The sequence below is a fragment of the Lagopus muta genome, chromosome 1 (genome assembly GCF_023343835.1).
Source record: "Lagopus muta isolate bLagMut1 chromosome 1, bLagMut1 primary, whole genome shotgun sequence".
NCBI classification, from domain to species: Eukaryota; Metazoa; Chordata; class Aves; order Galliformes; family Phasianidae; genus Lagopus; species Lagopus muta.
The window spans coordinates 26,735,847-26,755,457 of NC_064433.1; the positions used below are offsets into that span (position 1 = coordinate 26,735,847).

General features: G+C 35.3%; 1 protein-coding gene across 4 annotated transcripts in view; it reads left to right on the plus strand.

The window, feature by feature from the left end:
* The window catches only part of DOCK4 (dedicator of cytokinesis 4), a 240,727-nt gene that overhangs the window by 142,108 nt on the left and 79,008 nt on the right, over window positions 1-19,611 (plus strand). For all 4 annotated transcript variants that reach the window (XM_048943492.1, XM_048943510.1, XM_048943503.1 and 1 more), the window contains exons 14-20: window positions 6,774-6,898; window positions 7,941-8,103; window positions 10,250-10,356; window positions 12,196-12,352; window positions 18,507-18,604; window positions 18,744-18,827; window positions 18,921-19,021. In XM_048943492.1, the coding sequence (XP_048799449.1) occupies window positions 6,774-6,898; window positions 7,941-8,103; window positions 10,250-10,356; window positions 12,196-12,352; window positions 18,507-18,604; window positions 18,744-18,827; window positions 18,921-19,021 (835 nt within the window). The remainder of the gene's footprint in view (window positions 1-6,773; window positions 6,899-7,940; window positions 8,104-10,249; window positions 10,357-12,195; window positions 12,353-18,506; window positions 18,605-18,743; window positions 18,828-18,920; window positions 19,022-19,611) is intronic.

The following is a 19,611-nucleotide window of genomic DNA, read 5'->3' on the forward strand; positions in this document are numbered from 1 at the left end:
AAAGATGTAAATTTACCAGAACTTTCTATAAACAAAATAATATTTTATGCCCCTCTTCAATTCTTGGTTCTAAAGGACCTATAATTCTGCACAAAGCTTTCTAGAAGGCACCCAGTAACCAATGCAGCGTGTGAGTTGTGTGTAATTATTTTCAAATTAGCAGTTGCTCTTAGGATAGTTCAGATTTCCACTAAACTGCAGCTATCAGAGATGACAGTCAAATAGTCACACTTCTTTGTTACAGTGATAAATAACCAAATTGGAATTTATTTTACTAGAAAGCTTTCTAGAGAATGGCTGGCAAATTAAACTCCGTTTCTAACAGACAGTTGCTTTTGATCTTTAATAGCTATCTTCAGCTTGAAAACATCGTTCCATATTAAAGTGCTACAACAAAGTTTACAATTCTAAATGGGATTGGAATATGAGAAAAGTTGTTACAATATCTGTGTTGCAGTTGCAACTCAGAACTTCCTCAGCAAAAGCAATTCTGATTGTTCTTTTGACACATAGGTACAAATACTTCTAGGAAACAAAAAAACAAACAAACAAAAAAAAGGAACAAATACTGCATTCATACACGTTTTCATGATGCATGTTCAGATCTGCAGTGATTATGTATGTTGCTCTCATTGGCTGAGGTTCAGTTGTGAAGCTTCTGTGAGCCAGGGGCAGCTTGTGTGTGAGTCCTATATCTAGGGGTACATCTTCTGAGCAGCAGCAGGCCTTAACTTGTATGCAAGCTCCTGAATAGTGATAATTCAGCCTCCAATTTGTGAAGAAAAGAAAGCCTGCAGAGCCATCCCATAATGAAACTGCATAGCAGAGATAATGGGGCCCCTGAGCATACATTGTCATCTCCAGCCTGTGAATTACTCTTGGCTCCTTTCTCTTTTCTGGTTTTTTAAAGTTTGTGGTTTAGACGGCATCAGGAAGGCTGACCTCCATTAGATAAGTGTGTTCTCCAACAGTCTATTTTGTGGTTGTTTTTGGGTTTTAATTGGCCTTTCCTTTTTCTCCTTTCATTTGCCTGTGTCATGTAATTCATGCATCCTCCACTCAAGTTTAGTGCTTGGATACCTCATTGTTAGCTGAAAAGAAGTCATGAAGCTGCTTCTGTTTCTTCTTAGGTCAGAAACCTTGAGCTGTAGTGTGCCTGGTTAGCACCTACATCTGTCTTAAAAAGGATTTGGAGTTTTTCCTTTTGGCCTATAAATAGTGCTTTCAAGATGTTTTTGCCAGGTCGAAGCTGAAATGTTTTGGCAGGACCATTTGAAGAGGCAGTTACTGCCAATTCTATGCTGTACACATTTTGATTTAGCAACTCAGACATTTCAATTCTGCATCTTTCACATTCAATTAAATTCACTTACCATAACAAATGTCCCTTCAGTGTGTGCATTCAACACTTGCGCTGCATGGGAAATCAAGGCTTTATGATCAACCACACCAATACAGGTTTGCAATTCTTTATTACATTCTGTGGAACTTTGATTTCCATCTTTGGTTCCATCGCTAACCCTCCCCTTGTATATGCAAGCTCTTGTATGAATGCCTTGGATGTAACTGTAATATTTTTAAATGTAGTTTTGATTAGCCAAACAAAGTAGTTTGGGGTCTACTGGGTTGCTTCTGTAATTAGCACAGAAGCTACTGATATAATTTTTCAACATGATGCGTTATTGCCTGAAAAGAGCAATAACAGTTTCCCTAGATACGCACTGATCCTCATAATTCATCCATTTGCCAAGAGAGGACTTATTAATTCTTACTCCAGCAGGGATCAATGCCAAGCTTTGTTTTGCTGCTTTGTTCTTTGTCATCTTATATCTAATCTGCACCAACCTTCTGTTTTACCTGTGGTTGGTTGTATCATGTTAACTTCAGTTTTTATTGTGATAGTGGCTGGAAGATATCTGTGCTACGAGGAGCAGGTTTCTTACACAGCAGGATGATTCAGAGAACTCATAAACACAATGCGTATCTTCTTTAATTTCCTTCTCTCCATCTTCTGTTGACTCAGCCTATAACCCACATGTCCAGAAGTGCCATTTGCTTCTCGGGAGTGATTTATCTTTGCAGAACACATTTAATGAATCTTTGTGTTTGTGGTTCACTTTCTTGTAGCCTTTTCGTTCCCAGAAAAGTGTATGATAGCCTGAGACAAAACTTAATTACTGTGGGGTTCGATCCCATTTTGTTTAAAACTTATTAACTGGATGCCTACATCCACATGTTCACTGCACACTCTGGAAGCTCTGATAAATTCAGAAAGCTTGAAGAAAACCAGTTTTTATAATAACAGGATTGAGGCAGAGACAGCAGGCAAAAATGAGCTTCCCTTTGTTTTGAAAGAAAACCCTTGAAATGGTCTAGATCTTTTGTACCACATAGCTTCATTGTAGTTAGATGTGGGCTTGTCACCTTAGAGTTGAGCAACATTTTCTGTTTTCACTTGCTTATTACTGTACCGAACTTGATGCTGAAATTAGCTATTGTGTGTCTTTATTTCATGTTGGTATTTCTGAGCATTTAGCTGGAATACGTTGCTTTTTCTCATCATATTTGAAAACTCTGCTTGCCTGTTTGAGATTGAATTTTATAGGCTTTCAATTTTATATGTTTTCAACCAGTAATTAAAAACTGATTTTATCTAATGTCTGAGATGTCCCTTGTGTGTTTCTTTGTAAATTCCTCACATTTGTTCCAGTGTAAGACAGTAGAAAATCTCAGTACACATACATCTAGAGATTTATTTGAGTCATGCAGGTACTTTAGCAGAAGATAGTATCTGCACTTGCCAAAGTCTACCCCAGAGCCTAAATATTAAAGAACTTTGACTTTCAGGGCGCCCTGTGGTTTTAATTACATCTCTTGCTAAAAGCATGATGATATGAGAATTATCCATCTGGTATAGAGATACTATAGGAAAAGTGTTCATATTCTTGTAATCAAATATGTAATTATAATTTCCATAAATGAAAAAGTTTAGTGAAAGGAACGTAAACAACAAATTCAAACATTGTCTGATGTTTGAATATTTCATAAATCAAGATGGAATTGTTTTTACTGGAAGAGAATTTGCAATAGAATCCCCTGGATTAATTTTGTGCAGACGATCATGTCAAGATTTTGAGAATTTCTGTCAAGGAAGATTGAAGCAATGGCATTTCTACATTGGGGAAGTAGAAGAGGTTAAGATATCTCCAGAACAATGTATTGAGAGTTAAATAAATTTTTAAAAAGTCATTCCAAATATATTTATGTATGCTTTTATCACAGTTTTCTTTCCTTTTCCCTTTCCCTGATTGAAGTTCACTTCCCAAATCCATTTTTGTTACTTGAATCAGCAATTCTATTTTCTGATAAGTCTTTGTGTTTATTTTTACAACCCCTCTGACTTTTTAATCTTCTGAGCTTTTACTCATAGTATGTTCACATAAACATTGCACTAAAGATTTATTGGAAGCTTGGTTTTAAGTTCTTAACCTTCTACTACCCTTATCTAAACTGTACAAGGTTTTTCTGTATTTTAGTTGAAAATAGTGATCTTTTGTAAAGCAAAAGTGAAATTTGTGTGAGTTCTGATCAATACTGACAAGGCCAAACTTAAACCAGAAGCTACATTTTCATAAAGATTACAAAATGTCAGATATGCTGCATGCTATGAGAAAAGGAAGCTGTTTCATCTGCCTGATGCAGACTCTACCCTTGATATATAGCCCATAGCTGACATTATTTTGGTTTAATTTTCTAGTTTATTTCAGTTATCTCCCTTCTGCTTTTCTGTCCATCTGTTTGAATATAAATCATCATATTTCATATACATCATTGCTTCTCATATAGTGTGAGTCCTGGTCTCCACTTGCATTTAATTTGCCTTGCATGAAAGTGGAAAAAATATGACATTTTCTTAGAATCAGATGACTGCATGGCTTACTCTGAGACACTGAAAACAAAGTAGAGCTTCCTGAATGTTTGCAGCTAAGGACAAAAATTATTTGACCTATTCTCTCATTACACTGATTATGAGCACAGCCAAGGATCTGTAGGGCAAAGCAAGACAGGAATTGTGCAAATACATCTTTCTGTGTCTTTTTTCCCAGTGAGTTTTTTTCTTTTTTTCTCTTCAATGAGTTTGCACATTTTTTTAAATCCTTTAAAAACAGACACTGTTTTTGAAAGACTCTTTAAAGTCTATGAAGCTATGATTACTTTTTAAAAATACTTTTTTTTTTTTTTAATTTAAATCTTTTTAAATCAGAGTATGCTCTGCTTAAAAATTAAAAAAAAAAAAAAAAAAAAAGCGAGGTTTTCACTGAGTTTTATCTGGGCTAGGTCATGAAATCTGTGATGAAAATGTGCTTTTGGTTATATTTCAGTGCAGACCTCATGGAAAATGGAAAGAATTTCTTGCTGATAAATAATGCGTAAATGCATAGATGCAGAATTCAATTTAGTCTTTATAGAGATATTGCTGCAGATAGAAATTGTTTGCTAAACCCAGTTATACTACAAACCTTCCATTTTTTATTACTGTGTATTTTCTTCTGAATGTGAAACTCCTGTTGGTGACTGATGTCCAGCTCTAACCTGGACCAATTCTAGGATAAGCACATGCGAAGTAAGGACCCAACATATTGTGTGCTCTTTGGTGACCATACTTGTAAATCTTTTATAATAAAAGATAAAAAAAAGATCTATTTAAGTGTAGAAATAATCAGCATCTAATAATTTTAAAGGTAATTTTATGATTTGACTTGTAAGTACAGCTCTACTGCTTCAGAGCTAGTGTCTGTCTAGCTGGCTGTTGTAAACAGGCACCTAAGGAAGTGAGAGAACTGGACAGGAATATTTGCATATGTGATGATTACCCCCGATGTTCTCTCAGCCTCCAGCTATTTTCAGCTCAAGGGATTTCATTAGCTCTTTGTTACTGTCTGTTTCATATCCTTCAGTGGATCTGTCTTCCAAGACTTCTCTGTTCTCCCCTTGAACCCTTTCTTTCAGATCAAATTTCTAACATTCACAACATCCTTTGGAAAGTTTTGGGTTTTCTTTCACAAGTCTGGTGTTCGTTACATGAATAACCACTGCCTTTGGCTCATTTTGAAACTGGGTACCAGAGACTGATTTAGAGGTTGCACACACTTATTAGTAGTTCAGCTTTTTCATCCTTGACTTCATATCGAGCTCTTAAGTGAATACCATCTGCTCCTGGTATTTATTTGTGCTGCCTATCTGTACTCTAACATCTTGCATCAGTGTGTCAGTAGATAGATGATTACAAGGTAATACAATGGCAATTTTTCCCTTCTTTTTAATGGGTGTTTCTTGAGAGTTTGATAATAAAGTTGGATTTTTTTTTTCTTTTCAAATTGACAGTGGTTTAGATTGTGCTTTAGAGAACTCAATTAATTTTCATATAGTGATGGAATAATGTTATAAGATATGAAAAGGCTGTAGCAAGATTAATGTTTCTGGTGCTTAAAAATCACTGCAAAGTTGCATGCAGCAAAATAAAAACAAGAAATATGAAACACGAGAGCAGGTCAAATTCTGCCTGCACATTAAAACAAAGCTGAAAATTGAAGATGAACTGAATATTTATCAATTATAATCATATTTGACTTTTTAATAATATGCTTGTAAATACACAAAACTGTTGTTTTTTTTCTCTGATGCACAGTGAAAATCAACTTTAGTGCTTAACTTGCATTTCACTAGATGAAAGCAAGTATTCTCAATTTCTTTATCTTTCTAGCAATTAGAATTTTAGAAGATGCTTCTGTGGTCATGCTGTTTGCCCTTCATTTTTCCAGAAAATTCCAAGTAGTTCTAGAAGTGTTTGTTCAGAAGTAGGTTAATATTTACTTCTTACAAAAAAGGTTTAGAGTTTCAAAGAAAAGAGTGGCTTCCTACCACCACTTCTACTGCCTAGTCTACGACAAAACCAAACTATTCTTCTTTCATTATCCATAAACTTTGTGGTTTGTGTTGAATTGAAACTAAAGTCAGCATAGATCTCATCCAGAAGTTCTCAGTGAGGCCTAATGAGTTACTGGAAAGATTTTCAATTTAAACACGTAAGAGGTATTGTATAACTAACACATATTAGTTAACTCTTATGTAGTGCCTGCCTTGGATTTGTGCCTTGAATATGTTGCTGAAGATCTTAATCTAAGAAACCTTTCCAACAACTGTAAAATAAGTTTGCTTTTCATTACTGATCTTCAGGATAACCTATCAATGTAAAATGTGTTGAGGTCTCTTAAATGAGAAAGAGAAATGAATTCTAGCTTGTTTTTTGCTTTTTCAAAGAGTAATGAGCCAAGTAGTAACTTTATTAGAGATTAAGTGTAAAAAAGTTCTAGTGAGGTGTCTTTAAACAGAGAAATGTGGGGATTAATTGAGGAAAAAAATATGTTGATATTGCTGTAGATCAAAGAGGAATGAAGCCAAGCTTCAGTATGGATGGAGGTGCCATGGGAAATACCAAAAGAGCTAACATGAATAAAAGTTGCCAGCATTGCTTAGTATAGCAGATAATCTGTTGGGCCTTTATCAGAATGAAGCTTTGTTGGTTTTCTTGGTTTATGAAAGTTTTTACTGGTTTTCTTTCTTGTTATTAAAATGTGAAAATGATGATAAATTGTGATACTGTTCTTTGAAAGAGAAGATGAAAGTCTACTTCTCTTCACTACTACAAAGTAGTGAAAAGTAATCAATGTGAACTGACTTTTGCACGTGTTTTTTTTTTTTTTTTTTAATAGGTGAAATGAGGAATGATTTATACATCACTGTAGAAAGAGGAGAATTTGAGAAAGGAGGGAAAAGTGTGGCCAGAAATGTGGAAGTGACAATGCACGTTGTGGACAGCGGTGGTCAGATTTTAAGGGTACTTTTGTTGTGAATTTGTCCTTGCTGTAGTTAACCTTGATACACTTCTTCAGAGTAAATAATCTTTAGGTGATGTTATTTAACAAATACAAAATTGATTTTAAGAGGTCTTATATATATTTTGCTCTGTATAGATATTCAAAGCATTTCCACTTTATATGTTTTATTTCTGTAATCAATTACACGATCCAGATAAACACCTAAAATCACTAATCAAATAACTAATGATTTCATTAAGATACTGTAAAATGTTGAAGCAAGATTACATTCTGGAGAATTTTTGATTTGATGATTCTTAGTTTAATTCAAAAGTACTTTTTTCATATATTTTGTATGTACTTTTTTCCTATCTTCTGTATGATGTTGAGAGTTACAGGGTGACAAAATGAAGAAAGACACATACAGCCTGGTTCAAACTGCATACCTGCATGCATATTTGCAAATTGAAGTTGTATGTGAATGCATGGAGTGCTGTGTATGTGTGTTTTATATTAAATGTTTTTTTATATATATGCATGTTTACATATATACTTATAAAGAATATTAAGATTATAATTGCTGAGGAGAAAAGCATAGTTTTCCTACAGAAAATTGATAGATATCCTCAAGACAAGATCCTGAGAAACCTGTTTGCCTTCTTTGCTGAGGAAATACCATTGTGGGTGTTGCAAAGGCAACTCAACACATTGCTTGTTAGCAGTCAGGGGATCCGTATTTCTTTACTGTTTCATGCTGGCACACACCGCTGACAACAGAAAGCTCTCAGGTTTATTTCACGTGAATAAGGGTCCTGTAGTCAGTGTTGTTCTTGTATCACTTAAATTCTTACGTACTTACTACAGGAACCACCCTGTGCAATTCCATATCACATGTGTTGCTTAAGCCTTCCTAGTCACCCAGTACTCCTTTAAAATACTTTGATTCTTGTCTGTGTGGATGATTTTTTGCTGTTTTTTTCTAATCAGCAAATGTTTAAAAATGTTAGTAATGTGTTAACAAATCTATCTTTAAAAATTTAATCCATATTTTTTCCTCATTAGGATTTTATCTCATTTGGCTCTGGAGAGCCACCAGCCAGTGAGTACCATTCCTTCGTGCTTTACCATAACAATGGTCCCAGATGGGCTGAGCTGCTGAAACTTCCTATTCCTGTGGATAAATTCAGAGGAGCGCACATCCGCTGTGAATTCCGACACTGTTCCAGTAAGCGCTGATCACAACTTGTGCCAGTTCTCCCTGTTAATGCTGCTGTCAGCACACGAGTTTCCGTAACACCTTGGGAGAAAGCTGCATAAACTTCATATGTTTTATGAACTTTCTCTTTATGCTTTCATGACACAGCATTTCAGGCTTGCAGCTCTGCTTAATAAAACTTGGTGCTTTGATAAAGCCTAAACACAAGGAGAGAACAATCTACTTTTATTAATAGAAATAGATAACATTGCAGCTGAAAAGTATTCTGAAACAGAATTTCCAAAGGCAAATTTACTTACCTAGTAAAACATTCCAAAATGATACCTGCTTCTTAGTACCTGTTCAGCAATTGGAGAAATATGCATGCATGGTATTGTCTATTAATATAACTTTTGTATTTTTGCACTTTGCTTTTTTTTTTTTTTCTTTTTAATTGTATAAAATTCCACAATTCCCTAAATGAAGAATTTTAGAGATGATTTTGAGGGTAAAAATGATACTATTGTTGGAGTCTATATCCATGTTTGCACAGCAAGGTATACAAGTTACATGTGCTGCTGAGCACTGTCAAGCTGATAGAGAAACGTGGATAAAATCTTTTAAGTGGCTGCTGTTGTTTGGCTCTTTCTGATGAAGCAGATAATAGAATCACAGAGTGACCTGAGTTGAAAGGGACCAGTAAGGATCATCATGTCCAACTCCAATATAGCAATACTATTCGGATTGCCGTTGTGGCAATGTGGAAATATATTTGGATTTCAGGTACCTAGACTTAAAATGTAAATAACAGATAATAAAGGAAGAAATACTCATTGAGTTCTTTTCAAGATTTCTTTTATAAAACTAGCAATAAGTAGTAAAGGAAAATGAAGTAGTAATGGAAAAATGTCAGTGGTGAATTTCCAATTGGTTATATGTTTTTGCACAGTTTTTTTATGCAGTATAAGTTAAGTTAGATCTTTTTATTACAGTTTGGTTGTAATAAACCACCCCAACTGCGCAAATTCAGACTCAAAAGTCATGCATTATATATGTTCATATATATAAATAAAGTTGATTAAAACTTGTTGATTTTGAAAAATATATGGCATCTACACTCTTGTTGGCTTCAGTAAAATTTCTACATTCTCAGTTTTGTTGTCTTTCATATATGAGGGCTGCTCCATATATGAGGGCTGCCTTCTATTTTATTCTACTGGTCCACAAATCAGAGGCAGATGTTGATGGTATGGCAGTAGAGATTGAAACTTCCCACCAGTATCCCATTCCACTTGTTGCTGTGACAGACAGCAGCAGGGGGACAATCTGACAAAATGGCATCTGACATGGAATTGTACATGGAGCAAAGGTGTGGAATTGAATTCCTTCATGAGGAAAAAATAACATCCATTGACGTCCACCAGTGCTTACTGAATGTCTATTGAGACCGCAGAGTGGATGTGAGCACAGTGAGGGGATGGGTGCTGTGTTACAGCAGTGGCCACAGTGAAAGTGGGTCACTTTCACTAGTGCAAATTTTTTATGACCACAGAATGCAGTCTTTTGTTCACTGCTGGCAAAAAAAAATGCACAGCTAATGGAGATGACTGTGTTGAAAAAGAGTGTTTTGTAGCTGAGAACTTGCTCTATCAAATAGTGTTCTTATGCTCTTTGAATATGTTGCAGTTTCTATGCAAATAAATAGGAAGCATTACTTTTGGAGCAACCTCTGTATTTAATTGATACATGTGTTTTGGAATTTAACCTTAACCTTAACCTTAACCTTGAAAATGTTATCTGAAGCGTAACATCGCTACAGGGAACAGTGGCATCTTCAGTCATATCTATAGATATTTTATTTGTAAACAGAAGTGCTGAGGCTGACCTAAAATGGAGATTAATAAGTAGAAGTGTCTATAGTGGATAAACAGCAAAATCAGAACAACTTTCTCTTTGTATTATAATAGCTATATCATATTCCTTTCTGATTTATAGTGAGGTAACAAAAATCATTACAGGAGATAACATGCAGATCCATAAAGAAATTTAAGATACTGTTAGTCTGACAAGCTGCAAACAGCTTCCAGTAAAGTTCCTTATCCAGGATTATATCCATTTATTTTGTCTAATATTTATAATGTTAACTCAAATGCTACTATTTATATATGTGTTTCAGCAAAAGAAAAGGGTGAGAAGAAGTTGTTTGGCTTTTCTTTTGTGCCCCTGATGCAAGAAAATGGGAGGACTCTGCCAGATGGCACCCATGAACTCATTGTACACAAGGTAATTTGAATTAGAAATCATTAACTATAATGATTCCTCTGTATACTATAAATGCCTTGAAGCATTAGGTTGAGAAAGTCTGTATTCATAACCAAATGAGTAATAATCTTGTCACAAATAAAATACCCATTGCTGATTGTTTGTTTCCTGTTACAAACTGCAATTGAATCTAGGTGTGCATTTCAGTGCAGCAGTAGTATCATGAAGTCTTACTGTTACCTTATATTTCACATTTCACAAAGTTAAATACACTGAGTGATGATACCCACTTATTGAACTGCTGAAGATGGAAGATAAAGCTATAATTTAAGCAGATCCAATCAGTATTATCTTTTCTACATATTTCTATCCTGTGGAGTTCCTTATTTGTTTCCACATTTTCCAGTTATCTCTTAGTCCAGAGGGCTTCATATGCTTCTAGATAGATTTAAATTTTAAGCATCATAATTCATATCTATTAAGTTGGCATAACGCATACAAAGTTACTACTTTGTTATGACTCCAATGTCAGATATGAAGCTGTAATTCAGAAATGAAGTTGCAACAGGCGTTTCCCATTAGTGAGAACTATCCATGAAAGCAGTGAGCTGGAAAATGTGCTGGAAAATATTATCTATTCATATGACAGCTTAATCTAAGTTTCCCATCTGAAACTAGTGTGTTTTAGTTAAAGAATGTGCCACTTAATTTTCTCGATAAAATAATGATCTTCAGATAGCTTCTATGGATAAAAATTATTAATAATAGCAAAGAAAAAAACTGACGTGTCTTTATATTTATTATGTATATGAATGTGTGTGTGTATATATATATATATATATATATATATATATATGAGGGCTGCTCTGAAATTAATGCCTCCTATTTTATTCTGATCACGGGTGATGTCAGAGACAGATGGCAGTAGAGATTCAACCTTACACCAATATACTATTACATGTTCTTGCTGCGAAACAGATGGCAGCAGAGAGGCAGTCTGACAAAATGGCGTTTGACGTGGCAGTGCATGTATGAAGCAACAATGTGCCATTGAATTCCTCCATGTGGAAAAAATTGTGCCCGTTGACCTTCAGTGATGCTTGCTGAACATATATGGAGTCCAAAGAGTGGATGCGAGCACAGTAAGGCAGTGGATGGTGCTTTTCAGCACTGGTAATAGTGGCAAAGGGTCACCTCTGCTGCTGCAGATGTTTAGGAGCATGGCATGTAGGCTCTTGTTCATCACTGGCAAAAATGCACAGCTAATGGAAGTGACTGTTGAAAAAGAGTGTTTTGCAACTGAGACTATTCTTAAATAGTTAACTAGTGTTCTTGTGCTGTTTGTTGCAGTTTCCATGGAAATAAATAGGAAGCATTTCTTTCAGAGCAACCCATGTGTGTGCATGTGTGTGGTTATATATATTTATGTGTACATATATATATATAGATAGATAGATAGATAGATAGATAGATAGATAGTGTTTGTTTGGGATGGCTTGGTGAAGTTTTTTTCTGAATTGTAAAAATGTGTGAATATTTTATTTAGGGCATTTTCTAACAGTAATGCTATTTTAAAATACATTCAAATGTATTGAATGCATTGTAAAAGCAATTTTTCATACCTTAAACTTTACTTGACTGGTACTTCATGAAATTTCTTTATTCGAAACAATACATGTGTAACTGCATGGCATTTGTTGCTGGTGCATATGCTTTGAATAGAAGCAATATTTAATGAACTCAAGTCGTTGGGATTCATTTGTATGACAGCCTTAGAAATTTTATGGTTTCTGGCAAAGAAACAATAATTTCAGGAATTGCATACAGTACAGTGATTTTAACTGGTTTTTTTTTTCACAGTGTGAAGAAAACGCAAACCTTCAGGATTCCAGTCGCTACCTCAAACTCCCCTTCTCAAAGGGAATTTTCCTAGCAAACAACAGCCAAGCAGTAAAAACCACTAAAGAGTCCTTCTGGATTACGTCCTTTCTCTGCTCCACTAAACTCACACAAAATGGTAGGTTATGTTGATTATTTAAAACATGAACTCAAATGGGTGTGATAGTTAGCCTTTTCTGTGCCAAGCAAGGATGGATATACTCAAAAATAGCTTATGTTCTATCAGTTCTACAGACTGGTTTTCTCCATATTTTTAATATCGGGATGGAAACCAATGCAGTGTGATAAACCACTAATTGTACATAGTTCAAGAATGCTTTTAAATTAATGTGATTTTGGAATCAAATGCAGCATTCTTGGAATCAACTATCAAAACCCAGCTGCTTTACAAAAAGTCTTAATCTGTTTATTTTATAGGTTTTATGAAATACTTATTCTAGGCTTTAGGCTGTGGCAGTTTGGTTGTAATTAGGTACATATTGCTTGCCTTTTCTATCACTTCTTTTCCTTTATATCTACAAATACTACTGCTTAAGACAACCTCATACATGGATATTATGAGCGGAAGATGGAAATACATGTGTGATGTACTCTTTACCATTGCTCTGCATAAAAATCTTAAAATTCTTGCCATATTTGCCATGCTAACTACAGTTTATAACTGAAACAGTTTCCCGCAGTCTTCTAAATATGGTGCATTTGTTTGATAATACATTTATGACCTTTTTTTGTATCGTCACAGTGTTATAATAGTTTTTTCTGAGCTATTTATTTAATTTTTAACATATTGCTTAGCTACCTCTTGTGCTACCTCTTCACATATATATGTTGATAAAATTGCTAATTGCTTGCAAATTGATTGTAGGTATATAACAACAACTAGAGCAGCTTTGTAAGTGCAAATAGTGATCTTAATTTTCACCATTAGAAAGCAAGTTTCCAAAGTAGAACTATATGTAAAGAGTAAATTGTCTGTTTCACTGTGCACATCCAGTCTGTATTGTCATAACAGTTAGCTTCAAAGTAATAAAAGTTAGTCAGTAGAAGATTTTCCCCAAAGATGCTAATAGGCAATCAAAGGCTAAATTTACTTCCGTTAAAAGCCTTGATTTAAGAAATCACATGAACCTCCTGATGCTTACGCATGCCTGAAAGTGTGCCTGGACTAAAGTGTGTCACTGATGAATAGTTTGGGTGTTGGCTGCAGTTATAGGAACTTAACTAATTTATGTTCACAGTACAGGAGTTATTGAATAGTTGATGTTAAAAGATGTGTGATGTAGGGCATAAAATTTCCATACATATATATATATATATATTTACCATATACAGAGTAAGAGGGTGTAGAATATCTGAATAATATTGATCCCCTTTTCAGCCCTGAAGGGTTAGCAGTTATTTCAGCAGTACTTCAGAGGGTGGAAATATTTTCAATAGACAGGCTCATATTTTCTCCAAGGATCTTCTTTGGGAAGTTCATTTTGGTGAGTTTCCAAATCCCCATTCTTTTAAACAAAAATTTGCCAAAATCTATTGCATGCTCAAAGAATGAAAGTAGAGCAAAGCATGTGGATATTTGGTTATGTGAGCATTGCTTCAGTTACCCTGATAGAATGTAGCATATTTTTAAAAAACAAAAACAAAACAGGATTAAAAAGATCTCTATATTTACTTTTCCAGTAAATATTTTTAGCAGTATCTCTAAAATTTCTGATTATTTTTTAATCTGGAGATTTTCCTGAAGTTGTCGATGAGCATGTGTCTACAAACAAAAATTGAAATGGAAATTTTGCTGTTGCTCTAGCTGTGGTAATGGAAGACCCCAAACCAGATTTGTAATGTGTGACTGAATTAGGCCATAGCTTTACAAACTTGCTGGGAAATTTTACTCAGCTGTCCTTCTCTCACTGATTGCCACAGTTACCACTTGCCATCAGCCTTCATGAATATTAAAATTGTGAGGAGTGGGAGAGGTTGTTGCCCAGTTGCTGGGAGCCATAACTTCCTTACTACACATGCTTTGGAGGGGATTTTAGGATTATTTCCAAGCTGTTTTCAGAGAGCTTCTAACAGGACACTCTGTGCATTCATCAGCAGCTCTTCTAAGAACATGTCCTTGTTTAATCTGCCTGACGGTTATCTTTCTTTAGCTTGACCTTTAGTCCTAGATTGTTATTCAGATAATGTTAGCAAATGAAGTACATCTTCTTACCTGGATTTCATTTGTATTTCAGTTAGAATTCATTTTTCAAAAGAACAAAGTAAAAGAGGGAGCAAGAGAAAATATAGTATTTTTCCACTGACTAGCTGTCAAAACAGTCCTATTTGGTTTTGACATTTAGGAAGACTCTGCCTGCCAGAGAGTCAGGATCCATCCAACAAGTTGGAGTATTTTAGCATGTTGGCATCCAGTCATTTCTGAGCAGTGATCAGCACATCTTCAGTAAGCAGCTGCTCATCAGCAGAGCAACACGCCATACAGCATGTCTCTTGTAACACAGAGGTGTAATCCATCTATCTACATTAAAAAAAAAAAAGAAGAAAAAAAAAAAAAAGAAAACTTGTGATTTATAGAACAACAGTATCAAGGAAAACTTTTAAGAGTGTCTTCTCCCTCCTTGGGTGGGTGGGAAGTGTTGGCTGCCTACTGAAAGAGAAATACGGATTTTGAGTTCTGAATTTGAGCTTTTTCATTTTGAATGCTGCACCAGGCTAACTTGGGATTTATAGGACACAGATGGAAAGACCACAGACCTGTTCCTTATACACCCTAATCTTTTGTTTCACCCAGTACTTTGGATTTAAATTTAAATTGCTTTGAGAAGGGAAGTTGTTTTCTTTGGTAAGGGTGGTAGCTCAGGTGTGAACAATTCTAAATGTACAAATCAGCTCATGATACAGAGAAGGTATTGGAAATGCTTTTCCTCTTCAACAGAGTGTATCAGCAGCATTGGCTTTTTCCAAAACTGTGTTTTCATAGTGGGCTTATTTTAGAAGACAGTTTATATTCTCATTTCTCTTAATACATGACACATTGCTATCCCTTCTCCTTGTGATTCATGTCAGATTTTCTATTCATGTCATTTAAGCTTAGGCTATTCACTAATGCTATCTCAGCAATGACTTCCCGCCTTTGCATTTTCCTTGAAATACGTGCTTTGAAGTGAGTGTCTTACATTTGCTTTCTTCTTTTTTTTCTTTAAATCCTCCAACAAATCCCTAATATTCAGTGTCAAGTCTTTACCCATCGAGTACCTCCAGCAAACCTGCAAAGAAGTATTTTTCCTACTATGAACTGACAGCTTTAGTGAGTTTCACTGTTCCTCAGCTTAAGTAGTGGTTTAAAGAGAATAAAGGGTAGAAGTTCATTTAATTATCCAGAAGACAAATGAAGCTCAGTGGGGATTTGTTAATGCTTGTTTCTTGAACATTCCTGACAGAAGGAATAATACCTATCACCTGTCCTTGATCGATGGGATGTTTCCCTGACACATGTGGAACTTTTCCTCACTCTCAGTGGAACTTAAGTGGCTCTCTTAATCCAAACCATTCCGTGCTAGCACACTGAAGCAAAAAAAAAAAAAGAAATGGTAAACATATTTTAAAAAATTGTGCCTACCAAAGTTAACTAAAGCAGCAAAACAGTAGAAGAATTATGTGTAGAAGGTTTGCTGCTAACAACTTTGGCAAGATATGAATATAGGTGGAGATATATTTAATATTATTAAGGGCAGAAATGCTACTTCATTCCTAGTTATGACTGAAGGAACTGGGGCTGTTTAGTCTGGGGAAAAGGAGGCTGAGGGGAGACCTTACTGCTCTCTTCCAGTGACTGAAAGGTGCTTACAGCAAGAGCGAGCTTGGTCTCTTCTCACTGGTGACAGGTGACAGGACAAGAGGAAAGGGCCTTAAGTTGTACCAGGGTAAGTTTAGGTTGGATATTAGGAAACACTTCTTTATAGAAAGTGTTGTTAAGCACTGGAATAGGCTCCCCAGGCAGGTGGTTGAGTCACCATCCCTGGATGTGTTTAAAAACTTCTTGGATGTGGTGCTCAGGGACACGACTTAGTAGAGGGCTGTTAGAGTTAGGGGAGTATGGTTAGGTTGTGGTTGGACTTGATGGTCTTTAAGGTCTTTTTCAATTAGAGTAATTCTGTGATTCTATGAGAGAGTTTAACTTCCTGGGGCAAACTGGGAAAGAACTGACACAAAATGGGTGTGAATCAAATGGAATTTTAGTGTGAAAGTGGGCTGTGGTAGTAACAACCCAAATAGTTGCTGAACCAAGAGGAAAACTTGCTATTATCTACTTATTTTGAAATAGTGGGGTTGTTTCAAAGGAACGAAACTCTTCTAAAACATACTGGACAATGATCAAGTAGAGAGAGTTTCTGCTTAAGCTGATTGAAGGTTTGAACAGTGGTTAAGGTTTTCTTTTTCAAGAAGCTAGCCTGGCTTTGTGAAATTCTGAAAAGCTGGTCAGTGAAATGGGCCAGTAGTATACTTGAAGATAAATATGAATAACTTCTGTGCTCTGAACATGACTTGGAAGGAGTACTGCAGAGCTAACAGAGAGTCACAAGCAAAAAATGTGAGGAGTAAGCAGGGAACCTGCGACAGAAAGCAGAAAAATAACAGCAGTGTGTCAGGGTTCAGCTGGGGTCAGCATGAAGTGAAAACTATTAAGCCAAGCCAACTTGCAAAACTCTGTTTTTGGGTGTTGAATGGTGTTGAACATTTTCTCAATCTTACACCAAGCTGGGATTTTTTTTATTCTGATTCTGAAGCTGAAACCAACAAAATGTGATTTAAGGATAATAAATACAATACCTCTACTTAAGATAAGGAGCAGATAGTCTTATCTGGGCCATCACCCTCTAATGAATTTTATGAAAGTATTTACAAGAATTCGTGGATGAAGTAATGGATATGTGGCTAAATGGAATATGCTAGATATGCATAGGTATTCCATCAAGATAAGTTTGTAAAAGGCATTTCATGCCAGAATAAACTTCTTAATCTTTCTTTACTAAGGTTTTTTTTTTTTTGTTATTCAGAGGAAACATAGCAGTTCGAAAACATCTGGACTTCAGTAACACACCACATGGGAAAAGCGATGCAGATTAGAAAAAGAATTTTAAAACTGTTAAATAGCAGGCTAAAAGGGAAAGAGCAGGTTGAACTGTAAAGGAAGGGATTTCCTTCCTGAACAGAAGGTAAATAATACCAGATCTGAAGTATTTGGCCTGGGGTTGACTACTCTTATTTGAGTGGAGGTGGAAGGTGTTGTTAGTGGGAGATGCTTTGCTAAAACCTTGGACTGCTGAGAGCCTGTCAATGATGTTTGCTTCTAATAAGTAAATGAATGGGCTCATCACCTGAGGGGAATAAGACCAAAATATGATATAGACACAGCAAGGCAACTGTAATTTAAGTAACTAGTTAGAATAGAACTTACATGGAATCTTGTGGTATGAAAAGCGGGCTTGTATGGAGATTCTTGGGGATTCTGCTATAGCCAGGGAGCTGGACAATATTAAAAAAAAAGAAAGAGCTATTTGTGTAACCAATATGATAAATCTCAAAAAAAAAAAAAAAAGAGAATTCTACAGTGCATATGCAGTGGACATTTAAGTCTGCTAATGATGATAAAGAAAACAGTGATGGGACCTCCTCTGTAATGTTGTGTACCATTTTGGTCGAGAAGGCTAAAGAGGATGTACTAAAACTTGAGTAAGCAGAAAGACATTGAAGTGTGTTTTAGCTTAGAAAAGTTTATTTTCCAGTAGAAATGGTCTTGTTTATTAATGAAAAAGGATCATAGAGGCAGTATGTTTGTTCTTTAAAAGACATGGGAAGATTAGTATTTTAAAATACAAGCAAACAATACATGCAAAATAATTAAGAGAGTGTTTCTAGCTGTCAGAATACAGTTCTGGAAGGCATTCTTTAATAGGATAAGACACAGCAAGATAATTACTTCTCTTAAGCTGGCAGTTGACAAATTTCTGAGCAAAACTGCATGATATGTTTGCGACAGGAGATTGATTTTAGTGACCCAACACCAAGTTCTTACGTTTCTATTAGTGAAGCAATTAGGGCTTGGAATGGAAAGTTGTTGGTTTGAGACTGATTATATATTATAGCAAATCTTGAGATGTTTTCTTTTGTTTTATTGAAACTCAATTTTGCTGAGTGGACTGCAATAGCAGAATATATAATCTGAAACCCTGCTTTGGTTCCAGCTTTAATCTTGCAATTTGTTTTGGCAGGAGATATGCTTGACCTTCTGAAATGGAGAACCCATCCAGACAAAATTGCAGGTTGTCTCTCAAAATTAAAAGAAATTGATGGTTCAGAAATAGTAAAGGTATATACCACTATTTCTTTCCTTCCTTTGTTTTGCTTTTAGATAATATGAGGTAAATAATTGTCTGTCACAAGTGTACTTACTTGTGTGTCTCAAAAATATATGTTTGATAACAAACTGCCTCTTATTCTCCAATCAGTTTCTTCAGGATACATTAGACACTTTATTTGGAATTTTAGATGAAAACTCTCAAAAATATGGATCAAAAGTATTTGATTGTTTGGTAAGTTTCATTTTGTGATAATGCTTAACACCATTTAAGAACTAAGTAAGAAATGAAACAAAAAAAAAATATTTTTTTTCCCCTCACATTTAGGTTCACATAATAAATCTGCTGCAGGACAGCAAATTTCACCACTTTAAGCCAGTAATGGACACTTACATTGAAAGTCACTTTGCAGGAGCACTTGCATACAGGTGAAGTCTGTACTTTTTCTAACTGATTTGAACACTGAAAGTTATCTGTATGTTACAGTAGGAAAAAATAAACAATGTTTATATGAATAGTCCAATTTTTTAGTTACCAGAAAGGCTACTTGCTAAGACCCTCTTGCTGGCTTAATTTTGTCTCTTTTTCTTCAGTGGCTTGCTTTATTTAAATAACTTTGAAAAGCATAGAAACTTTAACACCATTCAGTTAGATCTATGTTCTCTGTGTATTGCAGTGCACTTTTAAGCCTCACTTGCTATGATGTTCTCTGTATTTATTGTGTAACAATACACAAATACAGTTTACTGAGACTGCCAAACAATTCATGGAATAGCAGGGGTAGTTAGTGCTGGCAGAGTCTCCTGTAACTCAACTGAGATCAGGTACCCCTGTCACAATAACTTTACTACATGTGTAATGCTGACAATTCCCTGTTTATTAGAGGCCTAGTAGACCTATCAAAAGTCTGAAATTAACTGTAATATTGGGCTTTTAGTGATCAGCAGAATTTTGTCATAAGTTTTTTATTTTTTCAGTGTTTTCAGTCTTTTATGAAAGATCAATTTGCATTTTAAGT